The sequence below is a fragment of the Cynara cardunculus genome, assembly GCF_001531365.2.
Source record: "Cynara cardunculus var. scolymus isolate 2C chromosome LG 2, CcrdV1, whole genome shotgun sequence".
Classification (NCBI taxonomy): domain Eukaryota; kingdom Viridiplantae; phylum Streptophyta; class Magnoliopsida; order Asterales; family Asteraceae; genus Cynara; species Cynara cardunculus.
This window is the reverse complement of record NC_037529.1, coordinates 66,545,619-66,567,467: the sequence shown is the minus strand read 5'-3', so window position 1 is coordinate 66,567,467 and position 21,849 is coordinate 66,545,619. Positions and strand designations below refer to the sequence as shown.

Below are 21,849 nucleotides of genomic sequence, written 5' to 3'. Positions count from 1 at the left end.
AAAGGGGGGGAGGCATCCAGGCATGCCCAACGGACTCTGCTTCTTCCTTCAACACACACACCAGCACTCGATTCGTCACTAGCAATCCATATACATACAATCCTCACCGCCGGCGACCAACACTACGAAGACCACCGTATCATTCATCAGAGAGATACAGAGATAGAGAAGGAGAAAGTGAAGGAAGTTTTGAGGGATGCGATCCTCCGCGGCGAGGTGGCGGTGGGGATTGTCATTCAATGCGGCGGTTGAATCAGGAGCGAGAGGGCCTCGCTGTTAATGGCTGGTTTGCAATTGCAAATGACTTGGCAGACCAATTTGTTATTGAAGAAACGCAAGAACGGTCCTCCATTAGGGTTCAAGAATCTTGGTAATACCTGCTACCTCAACGCCGTCCTCCAGTGCTTGACCTACACTCCTCCCCTCGCCAATTTCTGCCTCCAACACCAGCACTCTGCCTTCTGTATGTACTCCTCTTGTTCTACTTGCTCTCATCTTTCTCGTACGTCCGCCCCGCCCACGTATCCAAGTGATTATGAATTTAACCTAATGTTTAACGCAACATTGAATTGTTCGAATTCGAGTGTAAATTTGGCACTGTTAGCATAGAATTTCCTAATTCGAGTAGTAATTTTTTGTATGAAAAGATAACTTCCCCTTCTTCTGAGCATATAAATCTGTTTCTGCTTCTATGCATGAACGAGTTCAATTTTGTTTATGTTATTGCTACATGTTTGTAGGTGAGTCCCTGGTGCAGCAGGACAGGAAGAGTGATTGTCCGTTTTGTTTACTAGAGAAGAGAATTGTACGATCTTTGAGCATTGACTTAACCCTAGAAACGCCTGGCAAGATCATAGGCGGCTTGAAAATTTTTGCAGAGCATTTTCGTCTAGGAAGGCAAGAGGATGCACATGAGTTCCTGCGGTACGTCATTGATGCATGCCATACCACATGTCTTCGCCTGAAAAAGTTGCAGCAGCAACGACGCAAGTTTGTCAGTAATGGAGGAGGTGATAGCTTTGGTGGCAGTACAGTAGTTAAGGAGATATTTGGAGGAGCTCTGCAGAGCCAGGTGAAGTGCCTTGCTTGTGGCAATGAGTCCAATAAGGTTGATGAGATAATGGATATTAGCGTTGATGTATTACATAGTAGTTCTCTAAAGGAAGCTTTTCAGAATTTTTTTCAACCAGAGATTCTGGATGGGAATAACAAATACAAGTGTGATAAGTAAGCATACCATCTTTGCCATATTACCCACATATGTATGTTTTTATATCATGCTTGTTGATTCAGATGGTTAAGATAGAAACTTTTGCTTTTGTAGTTGTAAGAAATTGGTAGCAGCAAGAAAGCAAATGTCTATTCTTCAAGCACCTAACATTCTTGTAATTCAACTCAAGGTGGGTTTGATTAGTTGCCATTGTTTTTTAATTTCCTTTTAGCATCAAGATAAGTGGTGGCTAATTAAGCTATTCTTTTGGTTGAATAGAGGTTTGAGGGAATATTTGGCGGGAAGATAGACAAAGCAATTGCTTTTGATGAAGTATTAGTTCTTTCGAGCTTCATGTGCAAAACAAGCCAGGTACGTAGTGGTAGTCTTATCCTTAAGTTTGTCGTATTGGTTTACATTGTTTAGACAATTATCTTTCTTTTCTCCATTTTTTTATGCCTATGCCTTTTGTCGGCAACTTGGCATGAGTAAGTTTCAATTAGACTGATCCATCATCCCTGAAGAAGAGAGTAGGTGGACAACACTTGTATGGAATTCTAGTGGACAAGTATCATAAGTTGCATAAGAAGCAAAGGAGAAACATAAGGGACAAAATTTCTTCTCAGGGTAAGATGATGTGTAACATAGGACATAGGTGGTAGCATAATCACATGACATGCTGAATCTAGCTTGCCACAACTACTTTTATTTACTATAAGCATTGTCATCCATCAATAGTTCAACTATAATTTCAATCAGTCATCTAATCAATTCATTTGTTGAATAAAATAAAATAGCTTCTCTGACGACTATATTGCCAAGAGTGGTAGATGGTGAAAATGAGTATACCAAGACATTCTGTCACTTAACAGCAGTTGCTAAACGTGTGTAGCATAGGAAGCATAAGAGAAACATGTTCATTTTGAGCAAGGTGTTTAACATGGAATGTAAGGAATACTATATGTGCATAAAGTAATGGATAGCCAAGGAAATCAAGTTTATGTGCATGAATAATAAACATGAAATGTAAGGAATGTTATATGTGCATAAAGTAATAGATAGCCTATGAAATCAAGTTTATGACATATTGCAACTTATCTTATGCTCATGAAAAACTGGTATTTGGACGATATATGAGATCATAGTTTCTGAAGTTTGCAGAGATAATGCACAACATGTACCAGGCTATAGTATTCTTTATTGCATCTGCAAATCACCTAAGGTGTGGCTGGAGCATGCTTGGCATCAGATGCACTGGTTCATTTTTGTTTGCAAAAGCAAGATATTATATATTTATCTTGTATAATATTATCATCGTGATTTCATGTAAGCATAGGCTTACGTAATGTCACTCATAGATATGACCGAGCAGCAACAATAGAAACTATATACAGGAGAGACTCAAGGCTACTCAGCTTATTGCTTTCTTTTGGGGGGGGATGCATATTTACGCTAAATTTTTGTAAATATTCTTGACTTTAAAACATAACCTTCCTGTCCGAAGAGTTACTTTATTTGTGCTCCAAGGCTTTCTTCTAAAAATTGTTCTTTAATGAGTTAAAATTAAACGAGAAAAAGCTATGAGGCTCTGTTAACAATGTGTATTGATTGAGTTGTACCTTTTGAAATGCCGAGAATAGACCCCTTTTTGATTACTTAAGATGATTATAAGTTTTCTTTTTCAATCGAGGACACTCCTAAGCTTTTGCTCTATGCTACATGTCCCAATCATTTGGGGATTAGATAGCGAAACCTAGAAGGAATTATGTTCCCCCTTTTTGCTCTTAGCTGTTCAAAGAGAAATACCTAGGCCCTTTTACTTAATGTTTCATGTACAATGGAGCACATTCGTGATATGATCATTATGGAAGTTCTTTTATGATCTGATGTACATACATGCTTGTGGGTTATTTTATCATATGATCTTCTCCATGTCCTGGAACAAGGTAAACACCCTTTGTCTTGCACTTCTACTTGCTAAGACTTGCATAGTTCATTAACAGAATCTGTCTTTATTACCATGTCAGGAATATAAGTATTTGAACTCATACATGTCACTAATTATCTCTACTCTACAAGTTGCCAACCTTAACTGAAAGTATGTATATACATGGACTTTGAACACATTTTATGGCATTCATTTTCATTTGTGAATACATCATCTTTTTTACACTCTTAAGGGATCTTGCTTGTGTTGGCAATGCTGATGAATGTGAAATCATTTGGTGTAGAGGTTGTTCATTAGAGTTTGTTAAGATAAAATTAATGTGAGATGATATGCTAGGTGCAAGATGTTTTTGCTCTTCATGTTCTTTTCTGGCCTGTTCAATTGGCTGCCTGTAAATTTCATCTTTAATTGTATTTTTTTCTCTAGCTTGGCTTTCTTGTGAGTTGTTGATTTAAGTAGTTACTCCAATATCATGATCATTTTTGTGCACTTATTTAATATATATATATATATATATATATTTTTTTTTTTTTTTTTTCTGTTGGAAAAAAATTGGGAGAATGTAGCAGAGTCTCCGTGGTTTCTTTTTTGTTGGAAATCACCCTGAGTCTTTTTTGTTTCTTAATATTCTCCTCTTGAGACTATCTTCCCAATTCAATTGTTTAATTATTCTGCAGGATCCTCATCCAGAATATAAACTTTTTGCCACCATTGTGCATTCGGGCTTTTCACCAGATTCAGGACACTATTATGCTTACATCAAGGTCTCTTTAAGCTGTGTTGTAATTTGTTAATTTGTTATATTGAACAGTCAGTATTCATGTGGAGGCATTGCTTGTTTGCTTATGCTGGTTTCAAACATGTTAACAGGATGCGATTGGTCGTTGGTATTGCTGCAACGATTCTTATGTTTCAGTTTCAACCTTACAGGAGGTTTTCTCCGAGAAAGTCTATATCCTTTTTTTCTCTCGTACCAAGCAGAGGCCTGTTCTACCTAACAAAACTTTAGCTACCAATGGAACAAAGGCATATGATTGCAATGGAAGTGATTCCTCAAAACTTCCCAAGTCTGGTCATATTACAAAGTCTACAGAATCACAACAGTGTGTTAATCATCATTCGCAGAAGGTTGATTCTGGAACGTCATCCAAGGTTGGCAAAGTGCTTTCTGGTCTACAAAGGAAGTCAGACATCGCTGGAAATTCTGGTACCAAAAAGTTCCCTGCAACAGTTAATATGAAAATCATTGTTCATAATAAAGAAAACAATGAAAATAATGGTGATGCAAAAGCCCCGAACTCGAAGAAGACAAGTGATAAGAAGATTCCATTGTTAGAGGACAAGAATGGTTTTAGCCAAAATAAACTTGTTGCAAATGGAAATGTTGAGATCCAGAGGAACAGCGATGAATTTGTTGCAAATGGGTGTAAGACCGATGCTACAAGAAATGGAACAGCAACAGGTAAAGTGCCTGGCTATCAGGATGCGCATAATGGTGTTGCTAAAAGCCTCCCTGATAAGTCAGACTCCAAGAGGAAACATGAGGAACAGAAGTCTTGCCATTTGCTTTCTGAGGATCATCAGTCACTAGCAAAATGCGAAGAACTCAAAGAAAGGCATGTTACTTCTATCCTCCAATGCTTGATCTATTTGTGATTTTGGGATACAAGCTACAGTTAGTGTGATGGTTTCAGGTAAAAGAAAGGTCACGACCAATCCAGTATTATTGGTATCAGTGTCCAATTTAGTTTGGTTTGAGAAGAATGCAACAAAATCCTAAAAAAATACAAATTAAAGGGTTAAATAGATTTTTTCTCAGTGATAGTAGACAGGGTAGGAAAATAATAAGACATTGTAGAGGTGACATTGAGGCGAGTAGGCTAGAAGACAACGATTTTGGCAGCTATGCTGTTAATTGTAGTGCTATGGCTGTGGTTTAGCAGTTAGCGGACATGGAAAAATAGCGTGCAGTTTAGCGGTCCTTTATAGAGGATCCACTATTAGCCGCGTTGTTTTGTTGACCGCAATTAGGGTGGAATTTGAGGATGCGATAGCGGTGTGAAAACCACAATTAGCTGATGGGCTATTTAATTTTGGCTTTTAGTCTTTTTGGTAAAATATGGATTAGGGGGCTAGGGCATCACAAGGCCAATTTCTTGGACTCCTCTAATCTGGCTTCACTTCTCTGACCTCTTTCATCATTTCTTGCCTATCACAACCAACAATCAGCAATTCAGCATTTTCTTCTGTCCTTAAGGTTATTTCTTTGGTTATTTGCTTTTCTTCACTCGCCTTCTCATCTGTTCCTGACTTCTTGTCTAGTTCTGTGGTTCTGTTCGTCTTCTTTTCTTCTGTTCACTTGTCTTACATCTTCTGTTCACATTGGTAATTCTTTGAATGAGGCTCATGCAAGCTTATTGGTGATTTTACGCTTGTTGTCATGGGTCACATTAGTAGTTCTTACGTTAATACTCTTAGCCTCTTACTTCTATGTACCGCTATCTTTTCGACCACTATATGATCGCTTTACCAACGCGAATCTAATCATTCATGACCACATTTTCATTTTTTTTACCGTTGTAACAGCATAGATGCACCTAGTAGTCATGATATATATTAATAGTCAAACATTTCTTCAGTGAGAAGTTAACTTCCATCCATGGTTTTAAAACTCGGTTGAGGCGCGCGCGCCTAGAGGCTAAGCGGCCAAAAACGAGCTTGAGGCGCCACCTCTCACATCTTCGATTGATCGTACGCTTTGATTGATGGGGCGGTGGGTGAGGCATAGAGAGGCGTAGCATCTGATATATATTGTGGGTGGCCTTCTTTTTTCAATAAAGGGGGTTGCTATTGCCAACCCCCGTCAATTTTCAAAAGTCAAAAAAGACGGCTGCCACTTGCTCTATCTCAAAGCCATTTACTTTTGCATCACACATAACATGTATATTAATGTGTATACACACATAAAGAATGGCTGCCAGTCTGCCACTTGCTCTCTCTCAGAGCCATTCACTTCTGCATCACACACACATATTGACATACATTATGTTAACACACACACTGAGCCTACAAAACCAAAAGTCAAAAAGAACGGCTGTTTGTTCTCTCTTTCAAAACGACTCACTCCATCTCCCTCACTCCATATATATGTGTGTTGTATGTATAAGTCTTAATATTTTCTTAACATGCTACATTCGAGCATTGAAGTATTTACACTAAACCTAACGAGTATATTATATTTTTTATTTGTTAGTATATCATATATACTAACAATATATTATATATATATATATATATTGTGTATGTAATTTTATTTGTATATATTTTGTGGATGTATATTCTGTGGTTTCGTTTTCCCTTGAACCTAATCAACTAAACCCATTGTGCACGATCTACCCATCTCACATCCCTTTCTGCTTATAAGTGTATTATATATATACATATTGTATATAAATGTGTGTATATATATTTGCATAGTATGTATATGTATTGGTGTATATATATATTCCCCTTGGGGCTTACGCCTCGCCTCGTTGAGGGAAAACTCCTCGAGGCCCGATTCCGCCTTTTAAAACCTAGCTTCCATTAATCCATCATGAGATGTTATTCATAGTATATTAGATTTATCATTAGATCATGTCTAATTTATACTTGAATAGTAATTTTTTGCTTGTATATTGTTTTACTCGAGAGATTTTGCTTCATTTCATATTTGAATTCATGCCCCAAGGTCCAAATCTACTTTTGAGCGGTCTCAGTTCAAGTTTTCTGCCATGGAATTTGCTTCACCTCGTTATTTCAACCATATGTTTTTGTTGTCATTGTTATGATCTTTTCTTTGTTGGAATCTTCCCTATAACATTTTTTATGCTACAAGTGTTATTTTGGAGCATAACCATGTGAGTTATTGCACTTTTTTCAGTATTTCCTCTCTTCATAAGTGCGGTCTACTCCTGAAACCACATTGAGATGAGTTTTGTATCTAGCTTACTGCATGCACACGGTTGTGAAGTGTTGACTTTGGTGCTTTTGATAACATAATAGGTATTACTGCTATACTGGCACATCAAGCCTTTCCTACAAGCCCCTGATAAATAGCCATTGACGCCGAATCAATAAATAATTTCGTGATTTACCATCATGAATTTAACATTTTTCGACTTTGCCTCAACTCTTATTTCTATTGGAAAAGTTACCAAACGATTTCATAATGTTTCCTTCTATTCATGTTGTAAGGAGGTAGGATCAAAGACATCATTCTGGTTCGAACCTGAAATGTGGATCAAAATATCAGTCGAGGAGTGTGGTGACTGTGGTCAGCGAGTCTACTTTTGCTGCTCTAGACAGTGGAATGCTATATTGTGTAGCTTGGGTTATCTCAGGCACTCCAGAGGGAGGTTTCCGTACTTAAATCCTAAGCACCGCAACGTAGGAGTGTTCACGGAGGAGTTAGGCTGTAGGTTTTTGGGATATAGACTAGGTGCACTCTTTGATTAACTAGTCTTGACAGATATTACGTATTTGTAGGTGGCGGCCTACTCTCATGTGCAATAAATGACGTATTGTTCATCACTTCAGTGAAGAATCTGGAAGCTGGGCTATGAATTATGTTACATGTGGAGTGTTTTGGTGGATTAAACAACTTCTCCATGATTTATGCACTTGCACACATAAACTGACGAGGCAAGTGTTATAAAACGCGGCCTAGGGCCACTTTCGCGGCTGTCTCCGCGTTCAGTTGTCCCCACAGTGCCGATTAGGTAGTGCCTCTAAATCGGCGGTCTAGGACTTAAGTGCCTCTCACCACTTTGATTAGCAATTGATTATTCAATGAAGTGTAGTTGAAGGGAATCTTCTCAATATTTTTTGAGTAATTGCATAAGTGGTACAATGAAACTGTATCAAAATAGTAGAGTATCAAAGTTTAGTTCTCATATGTTTCATTATCTAAAAATAATTGTATTATTTATATTTAAATAAACCGGTTACGCTTTTGCTTAATAGTGTACTTATTCCCTGCTTAGGCGATTCAGCTCTAGAAGGTTACTTGAATGTCTAGCTCCATCTAATGCTATTGAACATTGGATGGGACTATTTTGTGATTGTAATTCATATAGCCAAGTGGCCGAGAACAAGAACCTTCACAAAAGAAGCAAGGATATAGAAGTCGGTGTGTCCTTGTCCACAATCATATGCTGGTTCCATTTATAGCAAGTTGGGAATGATAGATATTTATGCTTCAATGTGATGAGAGATGATGGGTATATTTAGTGGCTCACTTAATTTAATGGTTGTACCTGTGTGTGTATATAGATTATAGACGAACATATTAAATATGAAAGGTTAGGGTTTTCTTTCCATTATATTTTCTCGTATTCTTGGTCTGGTGGTTCATATTGTATACGACTTTATACCCTAAATTGTTATGGTAGCATAAGTCTATCTCAAGTTGCTAATATTTTCATGTGATATATATGGTTAGCGTAGACTATTTTGTTTTCTTCTGCAGTATTGACTGTGCTTCCTGATATATGTAGTTTTTTGTCTTAGAATTCATGTTTACATGGAACTTTAGATGGTGGTTCAGTGTATTTGGATTATCATAATAATTTTTTGGAATTATGTCTTTCTTGGCATGTCTCAGTCTTGGGAAAGAAGCTTCTTCCTTTTTGCGAAATTGTGGTTGGACAGATGAGGTTCAAAGTTTCATGCGTGCCAAGAAGCTGTGCGCTCGAGATGCAGGCGATGATGCATTACAGAGGAATGAACTTAAGTAAGTCTCTCTCTTGACTCGTGTATTACATAATGGAGCTTTTTTTCTTTTCCCTTGCTTACACGTCTTCCCCTGCAATATATTTGACTTAAGAATCAGATGTATAATTTGTTAGTTTATATTTTCATCTGATGCTATAGGCTCTCAGTTCCATGATTGATGCACTTATAGGCCTTATGATTGGAAGTTATTTTCTCAAGTGGCAGTCAACTGTCGTAAAATCTCTTTATCTTTTTTATGTCTTCCTTTGGTTGTTATCACATTCCAGTCTAGCTTTTTATGCCCGTGGTATAAAGTTATTCTGTTCTGATTTGTCATTAAAATGATTACATGATCTAACGGAGTATGAAGGTTCTGAGAGTCAGTGGTGCTTTAAAAAGATATTCTTAGTGTTCTTTTTGGTACCCAAATGACCATCAAGTTACTTGAACTCCTCTCAGAAAACTAAAAAGATGTTGGGAATTTTCTGAATGAACTGATCTGTTGACCCAGTTGGGTTTATCCCTATTTTTTCACCTTCTCAATTGTAGTAACGATCTTTAGTTTTCCATGCAATCCGACTCCATGAAATTTCAATCACTACCAGTGAATTCTCTGTGGCAAGGATTCTAGAATCTAGAGAATAAGCTCACATTCGCCATCAATGGTAATGTTATTTACTAAGTTATATATATATATATATATATATATAGGGTTGAGTTCCGGTGAGAATTGAAGTGGTGGTGAGAAGAGTGAGAAGGGATCTCCACCCTTGGATCAATCCTAATTGAAGATCAACGCGGATCGTGTGCACCTAGATGCACCAGCAATTCCCATAAGAAACACAATTCATGGGATGGGGGTGAGATTAAAAGTGATCAATGGTCCAGATCCCTTCTTAGGCTACTCGCGTTAGCTCCTATTCTCACACGATTCTTTGTCTATTTACATATATATAAGGGCATAATCAAATGAGAACCACAAAAGGTTGAGAACCATTGATCACGTGATTGTGAAACAATGCATGTGAAAAGTACAATGTTGTTCCGCAATGCGAAACAAAAAATACACATTAGAAATAATCGTCTTGTGAAACAACACTACATTGTTTCACGATGTGAAAGAACCCATGATTACTGGTTCTCAGGGTTCCCAAACTTTTTGTGGTTCTTATTTGACTATTCCACAACGATTTTATTCCTGGGCTGCAGTAAGTAGAGTGAGAGGTCATTTCTACGTGATTATTGACTGTTCAGAAACATTTTAAGCACAGTTAGAGATGTTAGTTTATGCTTTCATGATTCTAAGTTAGAAGTAGGAGTTGCTCACTTGCTTGTGAATCTATTGGTGTAATCTAAACCTTTTCTTGTATTTACCCCTTTAACCCTCTGCAAATCCCCAAGGGTATATATGAAACTTAAAAGGTAAATGGCCCAGTGTTGTTAAAAGACATATCCTGAAGGCCAAAATTGAGTGAGGACCTCACCCGGGGATTTGCCTCTACTGAAGTGAGTGTGCTGTTCAATAGTGTGCCTGTTAATGGCCTATTTGTCAAAGAATAAGATGATGCCTAGGTGTGCTTGAATACAGAATCTTGTTCGACAGGCAAACATGCATTGCATGCATCGTTTGATTGCCTTTTTATAAGGGCAGAGGGTATCCGTTCTATATAATATTTGAACCAAGAGCTTGGGGTGGAGAACCTAATGGACTAGCCACGGTTTGGTCCCGCTTTGAAACCAATAGCCTCGTATACCTGGATAACTTTATTTTGATGGACATTTACTTTAAACAATTGCATGTGAACTTTGAATTATCCCCTGTTAAAAATCAACTAACTTCAACAAATAAAAATTTGTTCTCTCTTAAAGGAAATACTTGTATTTTGTCAAATTTCTATAAATGGAAACCATTGGGCTTTGAGTTTTCTTTATTTTAAAATAACTCGAAAGCTAATTTTGCTTTTCTTTCTATACAAGTGTTCTTAAGATGATTCTCTGGTTGTTTCTTGAAATTTGTTTAGAAATAATTGAATCATATTATATCATGATTAATGGGTGGGACATCTACACCCTGCACACACCTGAAACTACTCCCTTTTTTGTTCTTTTTCTTTCTTCTACAACTATTGTAATGATATGTAAATCTACTTATTTTTTCCTACTCTAAGTTAGCTACTTTTATTGTGGTTCATAATCTTTATTTATTTTGTCATTATGAAGGGATTGTTATCTTAAACGTGTCAAGTCAAATATTGTATTTTTTGTTGGGACAAAGGGAGTATATGTTTTTGGGGTGCATGCTTATATATATTGTTGATACTTCTAAGTGTCATATTTTGTTATGTTAGGCTAGCAAACTCTTGTTACTTGAGGAATAAAAATATGATTATGATCAAGTGCATGCCTTAAAGATAAGGCCTTTGTTACATTTCCATATCAAAGTGAAATATCAAATACACACACACACACACACATAGAACACGTTTTAAATATAGCTATCCTATTTGTACAACCAATACAACCCTGATCTAAACAGTCTATTTTATTTTAACTTTTCAGTTTTATCAAATTGATAATCTATAATTACCTTTTCCACCTCATCGGATGCTGACCATAGATGAACTAGTTGATGGTTAGATGAGGTTGCATTGGTTGTGCAAATGGAATGGGTTGTAAAATCAACCACCTCTCTCTCTCTATATATATATATAGAGAGAGAGAGAGAGAGAGACAGAGAGACAGAGGAAGGATCATGCGAGAAGTCGAAAGTTTCAATATAATATATGGTTAACTCTTTTGGGTGTGTTTAATTATATATGATTAAGCGTCTATGTGTTGTCAATGCAACATGTTTTAGCATATACAATTAAGCTTGTGCATTATGCATGTAATCATATATGATGCTAAAACTTCTCGCATTCTCGCAAAATGTTTAGATTCTTCTTTAACTTGCCCCTATACATACATAGGGTTAGGTGTAGGGAAAACCGTAAAAAATGAAATACTGAGGATTAGGGGTGCTCAAAATACCGGTCATCCCAACCTAAAAAAACTCAACGCGAGGTAACCTGACACATAGTTGATACAAAATTAGGCCAACCCGCATCTATTGGGTTATGATTATTTGAACCCAACCCGATGAACCCGATGCACTTTTGTACTATAGATTTAATATAATTTGAAGTCCTTGATTAACATATATATATATATATATATATATATATATATATATTAGACGTTGGACCAATCCATAATTAGCTATATTCAAAATTATATTACAATATCAACCGTAATTTTACTTTCTTATTTGCATGAACCTTTAACTTTCCTTTTTGAGTTGGTCTTTTTTGTATGTTATCATTTTTTATTTACTTCGTTTAAACAAAAACACTTAGCTAGATTATAAAATGATATAGCAAAGTTTCAACCCAACCAACCTGCACGGTTTGGGTTGGGTTGGGTTAAGATTTTTCAAACTGCTAACATTGGGTTAGGTTGTTCAAATGCCTTCAACCCGGCCAACCCGATCCAAGTGCAGTCTTACTGAGGAACACCTTATCACTCGTTCATATGGACAGTATACACATGTTGCATACAAGAAAATTGTAAGCAATTTTTCTGGTATGCACATCACATGCACCCGTGCATAAAAACCAAGAAACAACTTCAATTATTTGTATGTACATATGCATACTGTCCAGATAAATGGTTACCAGAATGTTTCTCAGTTTTTCATTTTCTTAGAGGTTTTTCCCTAAACCTCCCTCTACACACACATATATAGTAATTGGTTCTTTAAGCAAATCAAGCTCTTTATTTAAATATAGTCTGTGCCTAGAGAACGAGGGCTCCCTTTGAGATGCGGAATGCGACTCTAATAGCATCGAAGTAACTTAACTGACATTGTGGATATTGTAATTTTTAGAGTGGAGACTTGATAAACCTTTCATCCTCCCTCACTCAAGAGAAAACTGCCATGATTCCACAGATGTAAACAATTGTTGTTTCAAAGCTCCTGTCATTTCTTGTTCTATGTCGTGAAGTACATCATAGTGGTGTTCAGTTGGTCTAACATGCCATTTCTCGAAATCAATAGGAACTTAATTCTAGTTTCATCGTAAACCAGTTAACAACATTGTTTTATGTAGTTCTGTTTATAGTTAAATGTTAACCCTTTTTTTCTTTAAATGCAATAATGTATACCCCATTAACTTACAACTAAAGGAGGATGATGCGCATCTCGTGTCATCAATTGAAACCAAGAGCGGTTTTCTGCTTGTATAGTAATGTGATTTAATGCTTCTCGTCACTTGGATTTGTGAAAGATATCAACTCTAATTGCGGTTGCTGCAATATGCAGGAGGAAATTGATAGCTGATGCGAAGGCTAATCTAATTTCACGACTTCCTGAGTCGTTGAAAACCAATCTTATCAAACGAATCAGAGCATTTAGCCAAGAGAAACCATATACCGATTGATCCATGAAAGAATGGTACTCACTTTTATTTTAATATCGCTGTTAGCAGTTATTGCTACAATCTTGTTCATCATCTTCATGTTCAAGTGTTTTTTGCAGTCTCTTGAAGAATTCGGGCTCGAGATGGGACGCATCTGTATGTATTTTTACGAGGCATATAGTGCGTTGAAAGACCGGTTTTCTAATGGTAAATTTTGTTTCTTTTTTAGTAGAGTTTGATGGATTATAATTTTGAAAGGAAACAAGTTATTGAGTGACGCTTGTGTAGCAGTTAGTTTATTAGAACCTGATGAGAAAAAAAAAACATATATATTCTTTCTGTAAAATAACCCTTTTTGACACATATATTTAGTGTATTAGCAGTCACTATGCCATTTCTTTGGATTCTTTTATGTCATAAATATGTAATATTCTCATTATAGCAATAGTTTTGGTGTGTTGTACGTGGGTTAAGACGGAACACGAAAAAACTTGTCACATGTGTGGTGCAGACCAATACGTGAAATGGCCGAGAAAAGGTCGTTTATCGTACACTTATCAGGTAAGAGCTTATCAACAAGAGTTAGCTTCCTCACTTATTATCAGGTAATATTCTCGGCAGTCAAAATGGATTGTTGATAAGCAATGTTTTACCTGACAGACCCTCACTTATTAGGTAAGATTTTTGTTTTTGCTATGCCTCTTATTAAGTAAAATTCTCTGTTCTTGCTAGGGTTGCTCATGGGTTGGGTTGAACGCATTTGAACAACCCAACTGGATGTTTGCTGTTTGAAAATTTCCAACCTAAGCCAATTCAAACCGTACGGGTTGGTCGAGTTGATACCTTGGTATATCAAAGTATTCTTCTAACCTTTACTGATAATTCATTTTTCATCAACAATCATTTGGTACAAGTTATCCATAATCTTTATACCTTAAGTATATCACATTCAACTACTTTCTCAATTTGCATATATATGTTCTCATTTTAGTAAACCTATATACGAAGAAGTTATATAGAGATGGAGAAGAGATTGAAAATATATGTATATAAAGATGGTACGTGATGGTGTAATTAATGTACATATAAATAGGGACTTAACAATCGTATTAAATCCAAAAAATAAAAGGATATCGAGTTCATCGGGATGGATTGGGTTTAAATGATTGTAACTCAATTCGAACATAATACTTACGGTTTGAATATTTTACGACAATTAGATATTGGTTTGTTTCGGATTGGGTTATTTTGCATTGGTTTGTTCGGGTTTTCGAGCACCCCTAGTTCTTGTTATGTTCATCCGGTAAGGTAAGTGACACTTGATAAATGTTTACTTAGTAAGCGTTTGGTAAACGGTTATTAAGACAAATTTGCATTTTTCGTCCCACCAAAATTGATGGAATTAACTACTCAACTACCCAAGTCAATTAAAACCCTAAAACTGTGCACAATTCCTTAACGTGTCCACCTCAATCTCGTTTGTTTCATTTGTATACCAAATGCACTCGAATGGTTATTTTGAGGCCTTGAGGACAAGTGAAACTAGTGAACGACTAAAGAAAGTAGACCGACGGGAGATAGAAAAACTTGAAAAGAAAAAAATTAATTATACAATAAATGCATCACTTTGAGATTCATGGCGGGTCTTTATGTATGTGCTGTCCGTAAAAAGGACTCAATGACATTTCGATGGTGAGAGTAATAATGATATCAATGATTATATCGTATAATTTAATTAAATAGAAAAATTATATCCAGATAATTAGATTGGTATTTATTTATGTTTATCCTTTTTATGTGCTTAACATATATATAGCTTTGTTACGTCATTTTACAATGTAATCAAAAGCTTTAAATATAACAGATCCTCAAAATTATTAACACGTTCTTATTCAGATAAGAAATTTATGTCAGAAAAATATCGTAAAAATCATTGATTTCTTCATAAATTTAGAATATGGAAATAGTTTAGGATTGTTAGGTTTAATTGTTGAAGTTGGTTTGTTGGTGACTTGTGATCATAAGAGAATTATGTGACGAAAGCTCATGATTGATAACATTGTGAGTTGTATTTGATACACATTCATGTACTTACATGCTATTCATATTATTAAAATACATATTTTTGATTTTATAATATATATATATATATATATATATATATTATTTTTATTAATATATTTTGACTTAAATTAAAAAAATATTTTGACTTTGTAGATGTATCAAAATTAAATATATATTTATTTAAAGTGAAATACACGTATCTTACAGTTTATGAAACACGTATGTCGTCTAAAATAGATAGTTTGCGTACACAAGTGAATTTATTTGATTCCTTTTTGTGATAATATATTTTTATTAGATAGTTTTGGGTTTTAAATAAACTTAAAGAAGTAATCAGATAAAATATAAAGTATTTATTAATCATAATTACCTGAATTTTGAATATTGTTCTCTTCATAAATAAACCTGTTTTCTTAAAATGGAAAACATGACAAGATTGTTGTTGATTATTGTCGTGAATGTACTTAATTATCTAATGGTCAAATAGGGAGTCGCTTTCTTCTTTACTCTTCTTGTCTGTGGGATCCTTCTGTTTATAAATATTGTCGTAAATATTATTTTTCAAATCAAAGAGTCGTAGAAGAAACGACAACGTCCAATTTGTTATTACCATGTAAAGTACGGTATTTGATTTAAGTTAACTCTATAATAAATATTCTAAAATAGATAAAACACATTGTTTGATGATACTGAACAATTCATAGATCTCTCGGTTCGAGAAAATATAAGAGGATCGAACAATCAATTTGAGACTTTCTACACCAAAAATATTCTCTTTAAAAGGTCCGTTGTGCGCCTCATGGCTATGTCAATCTGTAAATCCCCCGTGGGGTGTGGAGGGTTTTGATCCTAACCGCACTCAAAGGTAGGGCATTTTTCATTTTTATAGGAACTTTCATCGTACTGTGACTCTTCTCAAAATCTCATTTGACATGCCCCCCCCCCCCTCTCTGGGCCCATCACAAGAAAATGCCCCTAAGTATTCTCTACCTACCCAACTGTGTTGGTTTCGGGTTCTTACTTTATACACAATACATAGGTTATCGATTCGAATAAATTGAAGCAAAATAGCTATTGAATAACGTCTCTGGTTTAAATGGTTCTCTAAAATTGAGAAAAGAAGAGAGAGGAGATTAAAAAAAATGAAATTTAGAAAATTCTCTAAATTTTAATGTGTGAAATGAGAAATGAGTTTTTTTAATTCTTTTCCACCAACGATGATAAATTTATAAAATATTTTAGTAATATAATTATAAGTATGCGGTTCAAATTCTAAGCAAACACTTTAGAGCTTTATAAAGTTATTGAGAATTTTATCAGCACACTGATTATAAAGAAATGAAGCAGATAAAACTTTCTATTCCTCTTGAACTGTCTTCTCATAAAAAAAATTTATTTAAAAAATTATTTTTGTGAATATCCTTAATTTAAAAAAAAATACAAATAAAAGACTTTAAAGAATTAAAAATAAAATTGCTAAATTTTTAGACCCATATCCTTTTAATTGTATTGCAAACATGAAACTTCAACAATGGCAATTATATTGAATATTTTTAAAAAAATTATATTTTATTTACTTGAATTTAAATATCGAACTCATAATGTTATACAAATACATGCATTATATATAAATGAAAATTAAGGAAATAAATGATTGCTATAATTTAAAAAAATATTAATTTAAAAAAATATAATTAAAAAAAATAAGAAATACATGAAAATATTTTATATTCTAGTTTACAGACTTGTATTCTAAACAAGATATTTTTATTCACATATAGTTTCAATAATTTTTATTTTTATTTTATTTTAAATAATAAGTTACTGGAAATATCTTTGTCTAGTCATATTTGTTGGCATACGAACCCAAATCAACGAGACGTCAACATACATGTTGGCAATCGATTCGACATTAACACCTACCATGTTTTTGGTTAATTGTTGATATAAAATAAATATGTTGTTATTTACGTAAAAATATAAAATATGAATCATTTGAGAATATAACTTTAAATAAAATTCTAACTAAATCAATAAATTCCTGTTTAAAATTTTATTTCATATATATTTAATTAAAATCTCATTTTGTATATCTAAATATATCATGAAAAATGTATTGTTAACAAGCTATAAGTCTAATACATGTGTGTATAATCTATGAGAAAATACAAGTAAAACCCCTGTTGTTTACAAAAGAACAGCTTAACCCCCGAAGCAAAATTAATATTTCCATTTTGCACCCTCTAACTTTACAAACCTTAAGTCTATTTCCTAACCGTACTTTTGAAACTATTTTTTGTAATGGTAATAATTGTGGTTGGAATTTAAGTTTCGTTTAGACCCCTTATTTTTCAGAAATATACAACTAAGACCCTTCCATAACCAACGCCTTTTCTTGTGGGACGATGACCACCCGCTCACGTGACTAACGTGCGCCCTACTATTCTTCTTCACCGCCAGCCCCCGTACCTCCGGCGGCCGGTACATCCGGATTAACGGCCACTTGATGCCGTCGAAGAACGGGTGCCGTTTGATATCCGTCGCACCCCTGGCGCATCCTAGCCGCTCCCTTGTATCTTTAACCAGCAACTTCTCTATCAAATCCTTAGCCTGCGCCATACCTCTTGTGCTCTCTTCATCAAACCTTACTTCAGTGCTCGATGCAATATTGCGCAGGGTTGACTCTTTACAACCTCCCTTAAACGGTGTCCTTCCGTACAGTAATTCGTAAACCAACACTCCGAACGCCCACCAGTCGACACCGCTGCCGTGACCATTGCCGGTTATCAACTCTGGAGCCAAATACTCGTGAGTTCCGACGCACGATCTCGAGTAGGCCGTCGTCGGCTCCGCTACAAACTCCGTCACAATTTCTTCATCCGTACGTCTCCGGCGCCGGTTCCCACCGTAGCAACGACTCCGGTGTTTCCCGCTTGACGACGACGTCGTCCCTTGGATTCTGTTATCCAGTTTCGGTACAACGTCGGCATTGAAACACAAATCAAAATCCGACAACATAATGTGACCGTCTTCACGGATCAAAATGTTTTCCGGCTTCAAATCACGGTACACGATCCCTAACGAGTGGAGATATTCGAGAGCCACCAAAACCTCGGCAGCGAAGAACCTAACGGAATCGATCGGTAATCGGTAATTAGGTTGCTTGCGGAGCAAGGAATGCAGATCTCCGTTGGGACAGAAATCAATCAGGAAGCAAGTGTAATGAGAGACTTCCAAATGAGCGTAGAGCGTAGGAAGGAACGGGTGGTCAAGCGACGACAGGATCCGAGCCTCCATTTGCACATGTGACAGCTTCTTCGACGTGAGTGCGTTGTTATCAACAACTTTCAGAGCAAAACTCGCGTGATCGTAATCACGGAGACGGCAAAGGAACACTCGGCCGAGATTTCCAGATCCAACATGGCGAACCAGCTTGAGATGGCGGAGATGGAGAGTGCCATCGGAGGAGAGGTTAGTAGCGGCTCGTATAGCAGACCAATTGGCATCAGATTTGCGATGAGGGCGAGGGTGGAGGTTAGGGACGGCGGTGGAAGATGCGGCGGAAGAGATTCGACTGGAATCATTGAAACTAAGGCACAAGCTAGAACGAGCTAGACTGGAGCGAGCACTGGTGGTGGCAATGGAGGTGGAGCTTGTGAAACTGAGATCAAGATCGGAATCTTGAGGGCAGAGGATCATATCGTCTTCCATGGTGGTGAAGTGAGGAAAGTGGAGGAGATGGTGAGGGTTTACTTATAGAAAATAAAGGGAAGCAGCAGTGAGTAGTATTTTAATGGAGGTAACGTGTGTGGTCTGGTTGACCTCCCAACTGTAGAAGCAGAAGAAAGAAGGTGGAGTTTGGTTGACCAAATGGTAACCTCGTGATTTTCACTTATCATATAAATACCAAATTATACCTTATAATAACCGACCAAACGGAACCCACCAAACTAAGTAACAACCCACAGCTTTACAATCATTATAATTTATTGTTTTACGAGTTCGGAAGTTAAGTCATGATGAGAAGCGTAATAAGAGATTTGAATCTTTAATTATTGTGTTTTATAAGAGAATTGATCTAGTCCATCTCGATACATTTTATTAGTGTTGACATTCTTATTGGGATTATAGTACTTTTTCTCTATAAGCCAGTGTGACGTAATTTACTTTTTAACTAGGGTGTATCTAGATAGCGTGCATGATCCAGAGACGAACTCTGAATTGGTTGGACTTGAATATTATTTGACAAACAAATATCACAATCAGATAGTCTATGGTTTGCTTAACTGTAAGGACATCGACACATGATCGGGAAGGGTACTTTACACGTCTACCCTTTGGAAGTTGTCTTCCGTGAACATTTAGCTATTTGGTTGACCAAATGGTAGGTGTGGTAGCCACGTTATTACATCAGAACCACCAATTTAGCATACCAAATCGTACATTAAGTGACCTTCAATTCAAACCAAATAGAACCCACCAACATTTATTTCTAGAATGTGCTCATGTTCGTGTTCTAGCTTTCGTTCTCTATCAGATCATCAATGTTGGGAGTAGCTTAATAACTTTGAGATACGTGTTTCATTTCAACTTATTGAAAGCCTATAATAAAGGCACGGGAAACCAAATCATAGACAATCATTTTGGTTATGGATATAATCATCTTTTATGGACAATCAGATGATTTTATCCATTTATACATTAATTAACATTTAGATCTCTTTATATAAAGAGTAAAACACCAACCTTGAACACCCGTATCTTTTCTTTGTTGTGTCTCTTCCAAGGTAAAGTGTCAACATGATAAAAAGTAATAGTACGCAAGGAATGAGACTGGGGGAGAGTAGATGAAAGGTTGTTGTTTGTTGGTCTCAACCATTAGATTTGTAAATAATAAAACTAGCATCTGATTATACACTTAGAAAAAAAATTCTATCACTTTCCTTGTAATACTCAATCCGATATACAACATTAATCGGATATGACGCATATGGATTAACATCCAAATCTTAGAAGTTTGATACGTACAAAAGCTTCAAATCTCAGTGACACCATCTGATACATCTTTTTAAGTCTGCTTTCAAATCCCAGGGCTCAACTCTGGACATGTGGTGGAAGCTACCAAGTTGGAATACATTAGGGGCAGAGGGAATTTCCAGTGAAGCGATGAAATACATAGAGATCGAAAAGAACACCAAGGGTGAAAGCACTCTGTTGGGGGACACTGACAGATTAAATGTGAGATCAAATATTTGATCTGATTATTCTTCATCCGAATGAAAGAATCTGATCGACTTATCTTCGTGGTCATTCAATCTTGGTTATCAAGAAGTCACATTTCATTCTAAGTTATTTATAATCCAATGTTCTTACTTCACAATTAGTTTATAACAGGGTTGACTCATGCCTGACCCAAGTCCATAAATAACTACATCTACCTCTGATTGAATCATAAACCACCTATGAGTCATTCCACACATATGCAACCAAACAAATCCTTATATCGTTATATATGTCAGTGCCTTGGATCAAGCCTCGTCACATCAATTTCTAATGAATATAATTTGAGATATCCTTTGAATACGATAAAACCGTGTAATAATAAATACAATGTAATAAAACCGATAATTGATATTTTATTATTATTATGTTTGGTTGTCTTATAAAATGTCACAAATTATATATATATATACACACACACACACATATATCGATCATTTAAGGGAAAACTTAGTAATTTATGATAACCATGAGATCATATCTCAATCACAAATCAAGGAATAAATTATAAAATTAATATTATAATTTTAAATTTTTTTGACTTAAATTTTTAATTAAATGACATTATAGATAAATATGAATGAAACAAAGTTTATAGAAACAGAGATTAACAAAGTGAATGAGCTAATTAAGGTAATTTAATTATTTCACATTAAACAAAATCTGTATTTTAAACTACCTTAATTAAAAGATAATTTAGATAAAGTTGAATAAACAAAATATTTTATTTCACTAATTTAATTATCTTGAAATTTTAAATGATTGACATGCTTAAATAGAAATCAAAATAAAAAGAATAAATAACAAGATACAATATCGTTTGATAAAAACAAACTGTAATCAAGTGAGATATACCACCAAATAAATTACATTTAATTTTCATCTTAAATATATATATATATATATATATATATATATTATAGAGTAAATTATAGTTTTGTGTCTCTATGATTTATATGAATTTTTGAAAATGGTTCCTAAACTTCAATAACTACAATTATCGTCCCTACAGTTTATATTTTGCTTTGAAAATCGTCTATGATCACTAACTTTGTTACAAAACTCAATTAAGTAAGGGTAGTTTTGTCTTTTTTTCACCTTTTTGTCCTTTTTTTTTCTTCTTGTTTTTGACTTAT

The 21,849-nt window shown here is 35.4% G+C and overlaps 2 protein-coding genes across 5 annotated transcripts; one reads left to right on the top strand and one right to left on the bottom strand.

Annotated features, from left to right (window-relative positions):
- On the top strand, positions 1–13,774 carry LOC112506465 (ubiquitin carboxyl-terminal hydrolase 25). 4 transcript variants are annotated; one of them, XM_025110529.1, is made up of 10 exons: positions 38–502; positions 741–1,072; positions 1,175–1,227; positions 1,325–1,400; positions 1,490–1,582; positions 3,836–3,922; positions 4,029–4,774; positions 8,803–8,931; positions 13,273–13,404; positions 13,489–13,774. In XM_025110529.1, exons 1-9 carry the CDS (start codon positions 280–282, stop codon positions 13,388–13,390), a joined length of 1,857 nt encoding a protein of 618 aa, XP_024966297.1. In that variant the 5' UTR covers positions 38–279; the 3' UTR covers positions 13,391–13,404; positions 13,489–13,774. The 4 variants fall into 4 exon arrangements, with proteins under 4 accessions (XP_024966295.1, XP_024966297.1, XP_024966296.1 ...); XM_025110528.1 differs by having other exon boundaries at positions 741–1,108; XM_025110527.1 differs by having other exon boundaries at positions 1–463; positions 741–1,227.
- A 3,784-nt stretch (positions 13,775–17,558) lies between these two features.
- LOC112506336 (serine/threonine-protein kinase WAG1-like) lies at positions 17,559–19,144 on the bottom strand. Its single transcript, XM_025110344.1, has one exon. It carries the CDS (start codon positions 19,142–19,144, stop codon positions 17,723–17,725), a length of 1,422 nt encoding a protein of 473 aa, XP_024966112.1. The 3' UTR covers positions 17,559–17,722.
- Positions 19,145–21,849: the final 2,705 nt, after the last annotated feature.